This window comes from Perca fluviatilis, chromosome 5, assembly GCF_010015445.1.
Source record: "Perca fluviatilis chromosome 5, GENO_Pfluv_1.0, whole genome shotgun sequence".
Taxonomy (NCBI): Eukaryota; Metazoa; Chordata; class Actinopteri; order Perciformes; family Percidae; genus Perca; species Perca fluviatilis.
The window spans coordinates 31,936,495-31,949,627 of record NC_053116.1 but is presented as its reverse complement, the minus strand read 5'-3'; the positions used below and the strand labels follow the sequence as shown (position 1 = coordinate 31,949,627).

Genomic DNA, 13,133 nt, shown 5'->3' with positions numbered 1-13,133 from the left:
AAATGCTAACATCAGCATGCTAAACATACTCACAATAACAATGCTAACATGCTAATATTTGCAGGTATAATGTTTTCCGTGTTCACCATCTTAGTTTAGCATGTTATTATGCTAACATAAGCTTAATAGTACAAAACGCAAAGTACAGCTGAAGCTGAGGGGAATATTACGCAGGTATTTGGTCATAAACCAAAGTATTGGACAAGTTAAAAAAAAAAAAAGTACCTGATGAGAAAAGTCTCAGGATCACCAAAGTTATTAGAATTCCTCCTGAGGGGAATATAAATGTCTGTACCACATTTCATTGCAATCCAATAGGTTTTGAGACATTTCACTCAATGTCACTAAACTTGTGTAAACCTTATACTGGCACTACATGAAAAGTCATTAGTTCGCCAAAGTCATTAGAATGTATCCTCTGGGCACCATGGACATCTGTACAAAATGTCATGGCAATCCATCCAATAGTTGTTGAACTATTTCTGTGTGGACCAAAGTGGTGGACAGACTGACAGATATTTTTATCCCTAGAGCCACAACGCTGGCTAAAAAAGTAGAATCATACCTTTTTTTCTGTTTCTCATGGGATGTCTATACTAGGCTACTTGTTTTGTTTTTTTAAGATTCTTTTTTTGGGGGCTTTTTTTCCCTTTCTTTCAGAGTGACAGTGGAAAGGTGGGAGATAGATGGGGGATGACACACAGCAAAGGGCCACAGGTCGGATAGCTCTTACTGGGTGAGCTAGAGGTCGCCCCAATTCACAGCTGATTTAATAGACAAGTGTGAATTTGGTGAAATTTAAAATGGGTCAAAACCAGCCCAGTATTGAGGAATTTGAGTTGGTAGTGGACAATTCTGCAATGCATACTTACATGCAATTCCAATGAGCCCCAAGGCATGAAGTGGTGTGTCCTTTGTCTAATGAGGCGGGAAGTAAAAATGAGGAGGTGGGGAAGAGATCATGATCCCTTCACAGGCCTACAATTAATGTTGGCTTTTTCAGTTTTAGTTGCCCAACCTTCACCATTAACCACACACTTGCAGATATTGAAGAAATGTTTTTAAATGTTCCGCATTGAAAGTTGAAATTTGGACAGACCTGTCAATCAAGCAAAGATGTCCCAAAACACTCACTTTGTACACCTAAATATCTTCTTAATGGAGCAACAATTTTCGAAATGCTACCAGTTCACATACGAAGACAAGTGTAATTAGTTATTGAGACCTTAGATTTCTAGAGATAAGTTGGAGTTTGTTTCCATTGAATTCCATTAAGTCAAAGGCTTAAAAGTTAGTCACTTTCACGCTGGCTTTCATGCTGCAAGCTTGATCGAAGTTGCTGCACTCTCCAGATGTTAATCAAACAAACAGTCTTCATACATTCATGTGAAGTCTTCTTCCAATTTTTTTGTTAAAGCCTAAGCTCCCACTCACAGTATTTCTTCCCTTTTTTTCCCCAAACACATCAGGTATATATAAACCCATTTCTTCCCTTTCACCTGACAGACCTGATGGACATTAAAAGTTCAGAACAGCAAATGTTAGATGAACAGTCAGTAGGTTGAATTCTTGAATTACGTAGGTTTTGAGTTTTTTCTTTGTTATAGTGATTAGTTAAAATCATGCAAGCTCACTTACCTTTTGTTAGTTCTAAAGCACAGCCAGACATGCACTCACACAGTCGTTCAATTCAGCACTGCATTTGATTCAGCTTCGACTGAGAGAACGTGACTCTGTCTGCTGTCCTGATTCTGCTCTATCATCTTATTTCCCCTGCTGGTCGTCATTTATTGGGGCTTCATAAAGACAGAATGAGGGAGGCCGTATTAACCTCCCGAGACAACTTTCACCCCTCTCTGTCCTTCTTACCCCATGTTGCTTTTTCTCTTATCCCCCGTCTCCCTCCCCCTGTTATGCTCTTCTCCACTCTTGAGAAACAGAGGAGTCTTATCACAGTTTAATCTCCAGCTGAGAGTCGGCGGCGTGGGGCCCAAGCCAATGTGACTTTGTCGTTTATTCTGTGCCGGGGCATCTTAGAGGACGGCCGAGCAGTTGTGTTGAGAGTGGTCGGGTTGATTGAATTGCCAGAAAAGCTTCTGGGCGTGCAAAAAAAAAAAAAAGGAGAGGAAAATAAAAGAGACGGAGAGTGATTTTTCACAACAAACACAATTCAAACATGGTAATCTGATGCCCTGAGATACTTGAACACATAACCAGACATATGAACTGCAGGCGATTCGGGCGGTGGCGTCTGCTGTGCTGTCTGTGAGAGTGTGTGCAACCCGTAGCTTTATCTAAGCACTGCTTTGCCCCACCTACTGTGACAAGTGTTACAGCAGGGAGTCCAAATAATATGCATGAGGCAAATTAAAGGAGAGGATGGAGAGAAGAAGAGGGGTGGGAGAGAAACTTCTGTGAAAACTCACGCCGTCTGACTCTCGGAAGGACCACACTTGGTAGAGAGAGGGGAAGAAAAAAAAGATCAGAGATAGGAAAGAGGAGGATTAGGACAAAGAAAAGAAACTGGGTAGGAAAGAGAGATAATTACAAATGCCTCAGCTTGAAACCTCACCATGACGAGGAAGAAATAAAAGCCAGAGACTAAAAGGACCTCACGGGTGGAGGAAAGAATAATCCAAATAAAAAAAAAGCACTTAGGACAATACAGAGAAGTCAATCCCATTCAGAACAAAGACGCGTTGTCTGTGATATCCAGGTCAGTTCTCTCCGGAGGTCTGAATCTCTCGTCTTTATGTTTTTGTAATGGGCTTTTTAATTTGATTGATGGGTTGCCTGTCAAATCGTCTTGTTCCCCAGGGGGAGGGCTCAACACATTTTAAATGTTACATTTTCCAATTGGTAATAGACAGTCTGAGGGATGTGTGGGGAGAGTAGGACTTTATCTGTTTTTATATTTGCTCTGCAAAGGAAGGATAAAGTGAAAGAGCAATAGACATAAGTGACAAGCTCAAAGCAGTGTCTGACACTCCATCGTTTGCTCTATAGTGAACAGTATACAGACATGTCGGACACTTATGAATCATCATCATTTTGCGTCGTGGCTTACATGTGTAGTAGAGTCACACAACAGTCATTTTTCTATCTATAAAATCCATCTCATACTGTGGAATTGTTAGCAGAAAGCAGTGTACATGACATGGGAACTATACTTTGTTCCATTGTTGGAATTTTTTAAGGGCACTATATATTGCATCAATTTCATACTCAAAATAACTCCAATTTGACATGAATGTGGCATAGAGGCTGTACTGGAGCACAGTTGCTTTGAGCTAAATCCTAATTTTTTAACATCAGTGTAGTCTCGCATTGACAGACCTTCCTCCACGGTGCTGCTGCAGAGGGTCTGGCTAGTCCACACAGCATTCCTGGATGGAAGAAAAACGTGCTCTGGTTTATTGGCATTTGGGGTCTTCAATGTTTTTTTAAACCAAAGACCCCTTAACTGAAAGAGAGGTGGAGCAGGGACCCCCTACTACATATACTGTATAAAATAAAGTTGCATATTAAACTGGGCCTACAATAATGTGTAGGGCAGCCTAAAGCCTTTATACATATTGTACCTTTTTAGTGCGTAGAATACTAAGCTATCAAAATAATAATTGTTGGCATGATTTTATAAATCTTTTAATGTTAAACATACATGTGGCACAGTGATTCCTTAAGATTAACTGTATCTGTGGATGGCTATGTTAGTGAATACCTAACCCATAGGCCGGAAAGTCTATCATCGGTGGGGATTTATATTTGCTAATAATTTTAGATTCGTGTTAAAGGGATACGCCACCGTTTGTTGAAATAGGGCTTATCACGCATTTTTTGTGCATGCATCGTTTTAGTCCGGTGCAACACCGGCAGCGCCGCCGCTAGTTAGCTTAGCGTAGTGAATGGAATCCTATGTTGCCGGTTAGCATGTTGTGAGTAAAAGTGAGCCAACAAAAGACAAAAAAAACAACCTAATTACTTGCACTGAGACAAAAAATGCGTCGGCCCACCTATCTACAGCCAGGTAAGCCCTATTTCAATAGGGTATTCCTTTAAGACATTTTAATTTGAAAAAACTTTCAAAAATTAACAATAATTTGGAGCCCCACTGCAGTGACTCTGAGGACACCCTAGGGGTCCATGACCCCCTGTTGAAGCCTCTGCTTTAAACCAATCGCAATCGTCTTGGACGGCACTGAGAGCCAGACAGAGCCACGGTGCCACTGCAAAATAGCCTCAGGAAGGAACTTGTTTTGGTGGAACGTGTGTACTTTAAAAGTTGTTTTAGTCGTGCAACAAAAAACTCACATTGGACAGATAGTCTAGCTAGCTGTCTGGATTTCCCTTCAGAGATCTGAGCAGAGTTAACTCCGGTGGAATTTCTGACGGCACCGGGGCAATCTCGGAAGTGGAACGTCGTGGATATAGACTAACATCAGTGTGTTAGCATGTTGATGTCTAGCAGGTAGCATTTTCACCATCTTAGGTTAGGACTCTAGCATGCTTACATTAGCACTACATGAAGTACAGCTGATGCTGATAGAAATGTCAGATATTCAGGTATTTGGGTCTAAACCAAAGTACTGGAGGAATTAAAATGTTGGTGGACTGACTGACAGACAAGCATTTCCTACCTCAGAACTTTAAAGCCAGCGTGGCTAAAAAGAACAGGAAACAGAAAATGTGACAAAGTACAGCCATATATAGGCCTATACCTCATCACCATCCATTGTATCTTGCTATATGTTCTCCACCCAGTGAAGCACAGTGATACACATATTGTATTTTTTTAGATTTATGATGATCTGTCTGTTTTGAAAGATTTACAGTATATGCGAAATCAATGGAACATGGAGATTCTGAAGCACATTTTCTATCACATCATTACTGCGACAGAGCACTCATATCTGACAGTGTCATTTAGGGATTCACTGGCCTGGCACTCACTGGGCCAATTTCAGTCTTTTGATTGTATTGAACTGTGAATGTACTCTTAAAACTCAGCTTTGAATCTTCCTGGCTCACTTCAGGGAGCGATTTCTGGCAGTACAGTCAGCAATGTAAAGGCTTATTATCATTATTATCCCTTTCTTATCCTTGTCAATGTCTTAATCAACATCACCGTAGTAAAAAAAAAAAGGGAAATCAAACACAAACAGTAGTTTTTGCTTTACCAGAATGCGTAGAGTACAATAATATTTAAGCCTCATATATGCTCAAGTTCTCTTGTGGTGGCGTGCGCTTGAGATAAACCTAAAACTTGTTACAACTTTCAAATCCATAACTTTAAAGGGTGTACTGTACAGGGATGGGGAAGGGGAATAAAAACATCAGACGAGACAGATTTAGCAAAAAACATGTTTAATCTCTCCTTGATGCGTGTCTATTTACAGGTAATAAATCTGCAAAATAGGAAAGAGCAGGATATTTACACGGGCGTGAAACAGCCAAAACCTGTCACAGCAGCTTCAAGTCTGAAACTCTTAAAAAGGTATCAGAATTCATAAAGTATTAAAACTCTTTAAGATAATTTTTTTTCCTTTCTACCTCTCTCGTCTTTAATCTGTGTGAAGGTTGTTTTTTTATGTCCTATGCACCTTCTCTGAAATGTACTTTAATCAAAGTGAACTTAGCAGGTGAGGAAGCTGGAGAGAACTGGAGGGATGAGAAACTTGCTGTAACTTGAGTGTTGCGGTTTGGAGGGTGATCAAAAATGGCACACGAGGGGAAGTATTAAGGTTGTGCGTTGGTCTGTCTATATGGGTCTGAGGAGGTGTCACGTTGGAGGGTGCAGCCCATACTGAAAAATAAGTCAGTTTCCAAACACTTAGAATAGATTCAGAAATGGCTTTTAGAATATCCCAAAATGCTTGTGGGTTCCTGATTTATCTAATTATTTTTTAATAGAAACAGTTTTAGGAAATGCTCTCATTCACAGAGTTAGATGAGAAAATTGATACCACTCCCACGTCTGCTGCTAAATTTTGAGCTAGAGCTAGGATACGGTTAGCTAAGCAGAAAGACTAGATGCAGGCATAACAGCTAGCCTGGCTTTGGCAAATGCGATATAATGTAATAATATATAAGGTATAAATTAGCTAGCTAAGTGGTGCTTGTAGGTGCACTATTTGTTATTTAAAAAAAAAAAAGTTACCTTCGGACAGAGTTAAGCCAGCTGTTTTTCCCTGCTTTCAGTGTTTATGCTATGGAAAGCTAACTGTATCCTGGCTCCAGCTTCACACTTTACAGACAGATATAAGAGGTATTAATCTTCTACCTAAGTCAATTGGCAAGAAAGCGAATAAGCACACTTTCATTTTTTTGTTTTAGAGAGTGAGATAATACAATATCAATCTTATGTCTGTATGTTAAGAACACAGCTGGAATCAGGACGTAGTTAGCTTAGCTCAGTTTATCATAAAGCAAAGTGAAAAACTGAAGTAATGACTTTAAGTTAGGCCCACTCTTTCTACCACAACATGATTTTACATGATGTAAATAAGATACAAATTGTTCACTTAGCATATTTTGAGGCGTTGGTTGACATATGTTTTCCCTATATTGATTGAACCAGGCTAGCTCTTTCCTTTTTCATGCTAGCTTGGCTAAACGTTCTGACATGAGATTGGTATCAATCTCCTCATCTCAGTCTGGGAAAGAAAGCCAATGAGCATATTCCACAAAATATATGAATATTTTATAAGTTCCAAATACATCCTAAATGATTGTTGTCAAAATGTATATCTAAATATATTGATTTTAATGAAAAATGTTGTACATCGTTTTCAGTATGGGAAAGGGGCTGACAAGGCACAGTGAACAGTTCTGTTTGGTCAATCTCTCCCTCCACCTCTTTCCTTCTCAAACTCCACCCTCGTCCTTCATCACTGTCTTTTTTTATGTGGAAGTTGAACACCACAGATGCAACGGAATGGAAAAATGAACCCTATGGTACCATAGCCTTCAAAGCATTTCCTCTGCATTGCCCAAGTCTTTTCATCTTTTACCCCAACAAGTGGTAAAGCAGAAAACAAGAAGAGAAACTAAGCACCAGAGACCAAGTGGGCCTTCTTGGTACTGCAGCACTTTTTTTTTTTCATACTTCGCTAACTAAGCCTCATTACTAGTTCAACATCACTAAAGTCATCTTCACACATCTTCATCAAAAGAAAAATTAAGCCAATGAATAGCAGTCAAACATCAATACAGTGGTCCAGATCCTCAGACCGTTTAAGTCATTCTTTCAAATTGAACGGAATGTGTAAATGAGTGCCTGTACACGGAAGTAACGTCGCCTCAATTTCACTATTCATCGAGCATAAAGACAAACAGTTCAATGACGGGGTATTTAAATGACTATAGCGGAGTGCTTGAGTCATTTTGTGGAAGAACTGAAAAGAAGATGGATCAGAGATATGCTCTTGTCCCAGAGCTGTTCTCCTGATGAATAAAGCTTTGGTCAGCCGTCCTGTATGTTGTTTTACCCTGTGTAGGTCAGTGGTTCAAGTATTGTAGCACATACAGCACGTTTCATTCTGTTCAGACACATATTTGCTGTCAGATAAAAACACAGCATCTGAGAACTACACGCTAATATATAACGATCTGGATTTTCATAATAATCCAAACTATATCAAGGGTAATGTACTCCTTTCAAGAGTTTTTATTTGACAGCAGCAATGTGTTTGGTTTGGTGGCATAAGGATAGGTCCAGAAAAAAGGAGATGGCTTTAAATTTGCCATAGAATTCTGTTACTTAAGTCTAAGTTTGGCTTTTTTTTTTTCTTCCATAGAGTGACATTCCCACTATCGGCCATGTTAGAGGCCTTCAGTGCTTGGGCAACGATGGAGAGAAGATATATTGTTCACTTCTGGCAGATAGCTGGAAAAATATAGTTCAATGAATTTAGCACTCTGATCACCTAGGTAAATGCCCCATCTGCAGTAGCCAACATCAACTAACAGCTAACATGTTGCAAGTACTTTTAGCAGTGACTCAACATTTAATGATAATATAGGTTATTTCAAAGTCATTCTTATAAAAACTTATATTATTTGCCATTTTAAAAGATTGGAGGGATTGCTGCTCAAAGAGACAAAACTCTCTCTGTATTTCTCAGTATGGCTATGTTCAGAAAATGGTGTCATCCGGCGACTTTTGTGCGCAGAAAAACGAGTGAAGATAATTACCTCTTATGAAGAGTCCATCATGTTTTTTTTGTTTTTTTATCCTCCGTGTCCTCCTTGGCTACTAGCAACTACGTGGAGGAGGGCTGGGGTTGTGTCATGTGGAGGTGCCTCATGGGGGGACAGAAACTATGCACTATAGCTTTAGGCAGTACTTCCAGGACACAAACATTGCTCCCCCCGGGTTAAAGTCCTGTGTTCTGGGACCCGTCCACCACCCCGACTTATGCAGATTTTTGCGCTCTTGGCTGCTGGTCCTCTGTGTTCATGTCATTAGAATATACGAAATGTTTGTCACAACTCAAAGTATATTATTCCACATCAATTGCATTATTTATATATATATTATAAACTAATCATTTAGTTTTCAATCATCATTGACTGTAGATGTTAATTTTTAAGCTAAACAATTTTGCAAGTGTGTAAGGCATGTTTGAGCTGCGCGGTTTTTCCGTGTTGGCTTTTTTAAAGTTACAATAAATTCTTGAGCATGTGAATGCGTCGTCAGCGAACCTGAAATTTCTTTGTGCCAGCTAAAATTAGCATCTGCTCCTAAATCGGCACGTTTTGAGGCCATGGATAGTGACAAAACGGCATGTGGGTAGGTCTTACTGCAGACGGATTCTTTATGTGTTTAAACGTATTTTAGGAGTTTCCCTTTGATCCACTGGCACTTTTCCTAACGAGCAGCGATCCCTTCAACAATCACAAGAATCCATCACCAAAATAGAATGACTCGAGAAAGTAAGACAGAGGTTGGAAATGACTGGGATCTTTCAGTTTCCTCTTCTCAAACTGTAGCTCAGACTGTCTAAGTATAGGGTCTTGGGCAAGCGAAAAAGATAACTCAGAGGGGTTATAGGAACTTTTAATTTGATTTGAGAGAAACCTACCCGGCCTTTCACGACAGCTCTGGCCTGCAAGGTTCCTGATGCATCTGCAAAGCTCTGTGCTATCTGAACTGGACTGAAACAAGTCCTTTCCACTCTGTCACAGTGGGAAAATCTGAGGGAAGCACTGTCGAAGAGGAAGAAAAAGAAAATCATTTTGTGGCATCTTAAACTGTTCCCTTTAAAGTCACCTTGTTCTAAAATGTGCATTTGATGCATTTTAACCTACTTTTTCGTCACCCTTTTGAAAGAAAAAAACGATTTGCTTTCAAACCAATCAAACAGGGATACGTAGAAGAGTCGGGAAGTCGTTGATATGCCTGGTCTGGTGCTCTACATTTCATAACAAGCTCTTGTAGAATGGAATACAACACATGGTTTACTGTATATAACCCTGTTTGTGTATTTTCTAGCCATTAATATTAGCCTTGTACAATTTGTACACTCATAAGAGAAAGGAATGTCTTATTTATGAATGCATGTTTTTTGAAGCACTGCAAGTTAATGTGGAGCAGCACGTACAGAAAAAAACAAACATTTTAAGTTTTTTTTTTTTTTTACCCCTATAAAACGAAAAAAAGAGATAGGCCTTCAACTGGTACAAAACACTTACATAAATCAAGCTACATTTCATTATCTTTTTCAAAAACCACATTCACATGTCAAAAGTGGAACCTTTAGCTTTACTGTCTTTACTGCAGACTAAAAAACAAGCAAAGAAATTAGACAATACTGTTTCACCTTTTTCTGCACATCAGAACTGTCCTTCATTTAGGAGGGCACACCTCATAACATTTTTTTTCAGACAAGAGAAGTCCAGAAAATAAGAACAACAAGTTCTCGAGCACGGCGTGTGCCAGGGTTCAACTGTTCAAATGTCTGCCTACTGCCTCTCTAGTTGTCTGCTACCACAGCACGAGGCTGGCTTCCACGGGAATGACTTTCGTGTCACCTAAATCAGCTGAGCAGGCCTTGATGTATTTGGTTTCTCTAAAACAAACACAAAAGCACTGTAGGTCGGTTGTCTCACAGACATCACTTGTCTTTTTACTACCTTCAGAGCCAAATATGTAACACACAACGGTCCCACGACCTCATGAAATATAGAAACTATCTGTAGTATATATATATATATATATATATATTATATATATATACACACATATATATATATATTTTGCCATTTACCTATTTTTAAACTCTCACTTTCAGTCACTAAGCATGACAACATTATCATCATAGCACATTTCATCTAACGAAAAGAAGTCTCTTTGCACTAAACAACATTCAAAGTAAAACATGGCACAGGACGACTTTTTCCTTTGTGTTTTCATAATTTTTCATCTTGGAAATATCAAATCTTTTGTACATTAAAATGGAAAAACGTGTTTTTTTTTCAACTTTTCATTTGTTTAAAAAAAAAGAAGGTTTGTATTTATATATCTATATATATTCATATATCCTCTACTCTCTTTTGATTCAACTTTGTTGTGCAAATTCAGCAGTAACACAAGTGGCACAGCACTGGGGAGAGTGGGCAGTTCAGTTGGGGGAGAGAAAAAGAAAACAAAATCAAATGCAATGACAAATTAAATGCAGAGTTATGAAACTGAAAATGTCCTTCGTTGGACTAATAGTGGAGTTCTTGTTTAGAGAGTTTGAGAGTCAGTACTGGTGGAACAGTTTCCCTGCAAAGTCCCTTTCGCCTGGTTGCCCTGCAGTGGCTGCGGCCTACGTGTTGCCTAGCAGCCATCCACCCTGCTGTAGTGTCTTTGAGCAACACACTGAATCCATTAACAGCTCCACGGCTGCTGCTCTGTAAGCTCTCTCTGACCCCTGACCTCTCTGTGGAGGACGGCAAACAGAAAAGAGAAATTCCTCACAGGGATCAAGTATCGCAGTGATATATCCTGGATTTGTATTGGCTCACAGTCTGAACCGTAGCCTTGGCTGTGGCGAGCTACTAGCTGGTGGCTTATACCTTTCCTTTCCTGTAGCATTTTCCAGCTCTATATCCAGCAAGATGAGTGTTTGGTCACCAATGTGCATGTACCGGTCCTGATTGTGGCCAAAGTACCCAACTGCTGCACCCGTAGGACTCCAGATGTGATGAGGGCCCTTCATGAAAACAAACGCTCTCCTGAGCTGAGGTCCATATCGGCTGAAGAATGAGGGTGCGCTTCATTTGGTTGTTAAGGGGCTTGTGTTGGTGGCTCAGAGAAAACAAAAAGCCAACCCGGCTGGCAGGGCCGTAGTTTCCAAACTCTGCTGTCTCTCCAGTGTGCTGCTGCTGCTGCTGGGTACTTGTGTCCTTTGCAGTCTTTTTTTTTTTTTTTTTTTTTTCGCTGCCGTTTGTTGTTGTTTGTGAGGGTGATAATGACTTCAAATGCCGAGGGTCAAAATTTCACGGGCGACAAAGGTTGTCAGGGAAGGCGTGTTGGTTGGCCAGTTCTCCCCCCTAGCCGAGGCGTCCGATTTGCCGGTCCTCAGCTGGCCAGCGCCATGGTGTCGATGACCTGCTCCAGCTTGCCGCGTAGCCGCTGTCTGCGCGACTGCTCGTCCTTCTGTAACGCCGACAGGATCTGGACACAAATATGGAGGAAGATTACACTACAACCACTGCGCCTTAATCACTCGTTTCACTTGTTTGCATGCAGCAAAGCACACAGTTTCCCTTCTCAACCCTAAATGTTTAATTGATGCTCAGACACGCCGACTCTTTCTGCAGAAAAAGCGTTCTGATGCTAATTTCAGTTCTCCCTGTTAGTGATTGCATTTTAAACTGATGCTGACAACGTGGACACGGTGGTCGGGGCAGGTGTTAGGGCTGTGGGATGTCTATAATGGCATGCTAATAAGACACCAACACACACTCCCAGTGGCCATTAGGTGTGACAAGGGAGGGAGGATCTGGTGCAGTGTGCGGTGTCTATTTATGTGGGCATTTCTGTTTGTGCTGCATCATTCTGGTTCATATGTGTGTGTGTGTGTAGGTGCATTAGCATGTGTATGCGGCATGTTAAGCATGTCCCTATGTATTTATGCCTGTGTGTGTGTGTCTGTGTTTTTGTGCGTTTAAGGTTAGGGTATGTGTTAGAGGCGATGGGGGCCGTGCAGCTGCCTACATCTGGATAATAGGCTGTAATGAAGGGGAGCAGTTGGTTTGAATGGAGCCAGCTGCAACCAGCCAGCATAACTACTGTAATATTGTTGCTATGGCAGGATGGGAAGGAGGAAGGAGGGGAAGAGAAGAGGATGAGGCGGCATATAGTTATCTATAAGGGACTGGAGAAGGAGGGTAAAAGTAAAGGGCGGGATATGAACCCCTGGTGAATTATGGGAGCAGAATGTAAAGGGATGTACAGGAAGGAGGCCAATAACCAGCACTTCTAAAACTCACTAATTAACATGTTACATCTTGTTTGTTCAATCCTCACAAAAAAAAAAAAACATTCAAACTTATCTGCCGGCCTTTTTCTTGGCCAGTGCAGTGACTTTTACGAGTCTTGTCGTCACGGTGAGGTTGCCAGGCAACCAGCTGAAACTCCAGGAAGCCAAAGTGTCCGGCCAAGAAAATTAAAACCGCACATTGTTGTTTGTCCAATTTGGTTTTCAAAGGACAGACATACAAGTGACATCGGTCCTCTTACTAACTCTTGACAGAATGAATGCATTTCCCAAAATGTCTAACTATACAGATTAAGATTTATTGGGATCTCCGTTAGCTGGGGCCGTAGCCACAGCTATTCTTCCTGGAGTCCGCCCAGAACTAGTGCATCTATAAACTGCAGTGCATAATTACATTAAACAACAATCGCAATAACAAAACAACATTCAATACATCACAGAAACAATGATCACAAAAATAATAACAGAGACATAACAACATTCAACTCAACACAACACCGGACCTAGTTTAAATTATTCACAGAATGTAGAAATAAGAACATGAAACAAAAACGTGCATAAACAAAAACCCTTGATGAGACAGGCAGCATTCGTTAAATATGAGCAAATGCAGAGTAAGAGTTACAGAGAAACGATTGCTTTCGG

The 13,133-nt window shown here is 40.5% G+C and overlaps 1 protein-coding gene across 1 annotated transcript in view; it reads right to left on the bottom strand.

Moving 5' to 3' along the window:
- Positions 1 to 5,347: 5,347 nt before the first annotated feature.
- LOC120559298 (plexin-A1-like) overlaps positions 5,348 to 13,133 on the bottom strand; it is a 296,826-nt gene continuing 289,040 nt past the window's right edge. The window contains 1 exon segment of the mRNA XM_039800924.1: positions 5,348 to 11,662. Coding sequence (XP_039656858.1) covers positions 11,567 to 11,662 — 96 coding nt within the window. The 3' untranslated portion in view covers positions 5,348 to 11,566.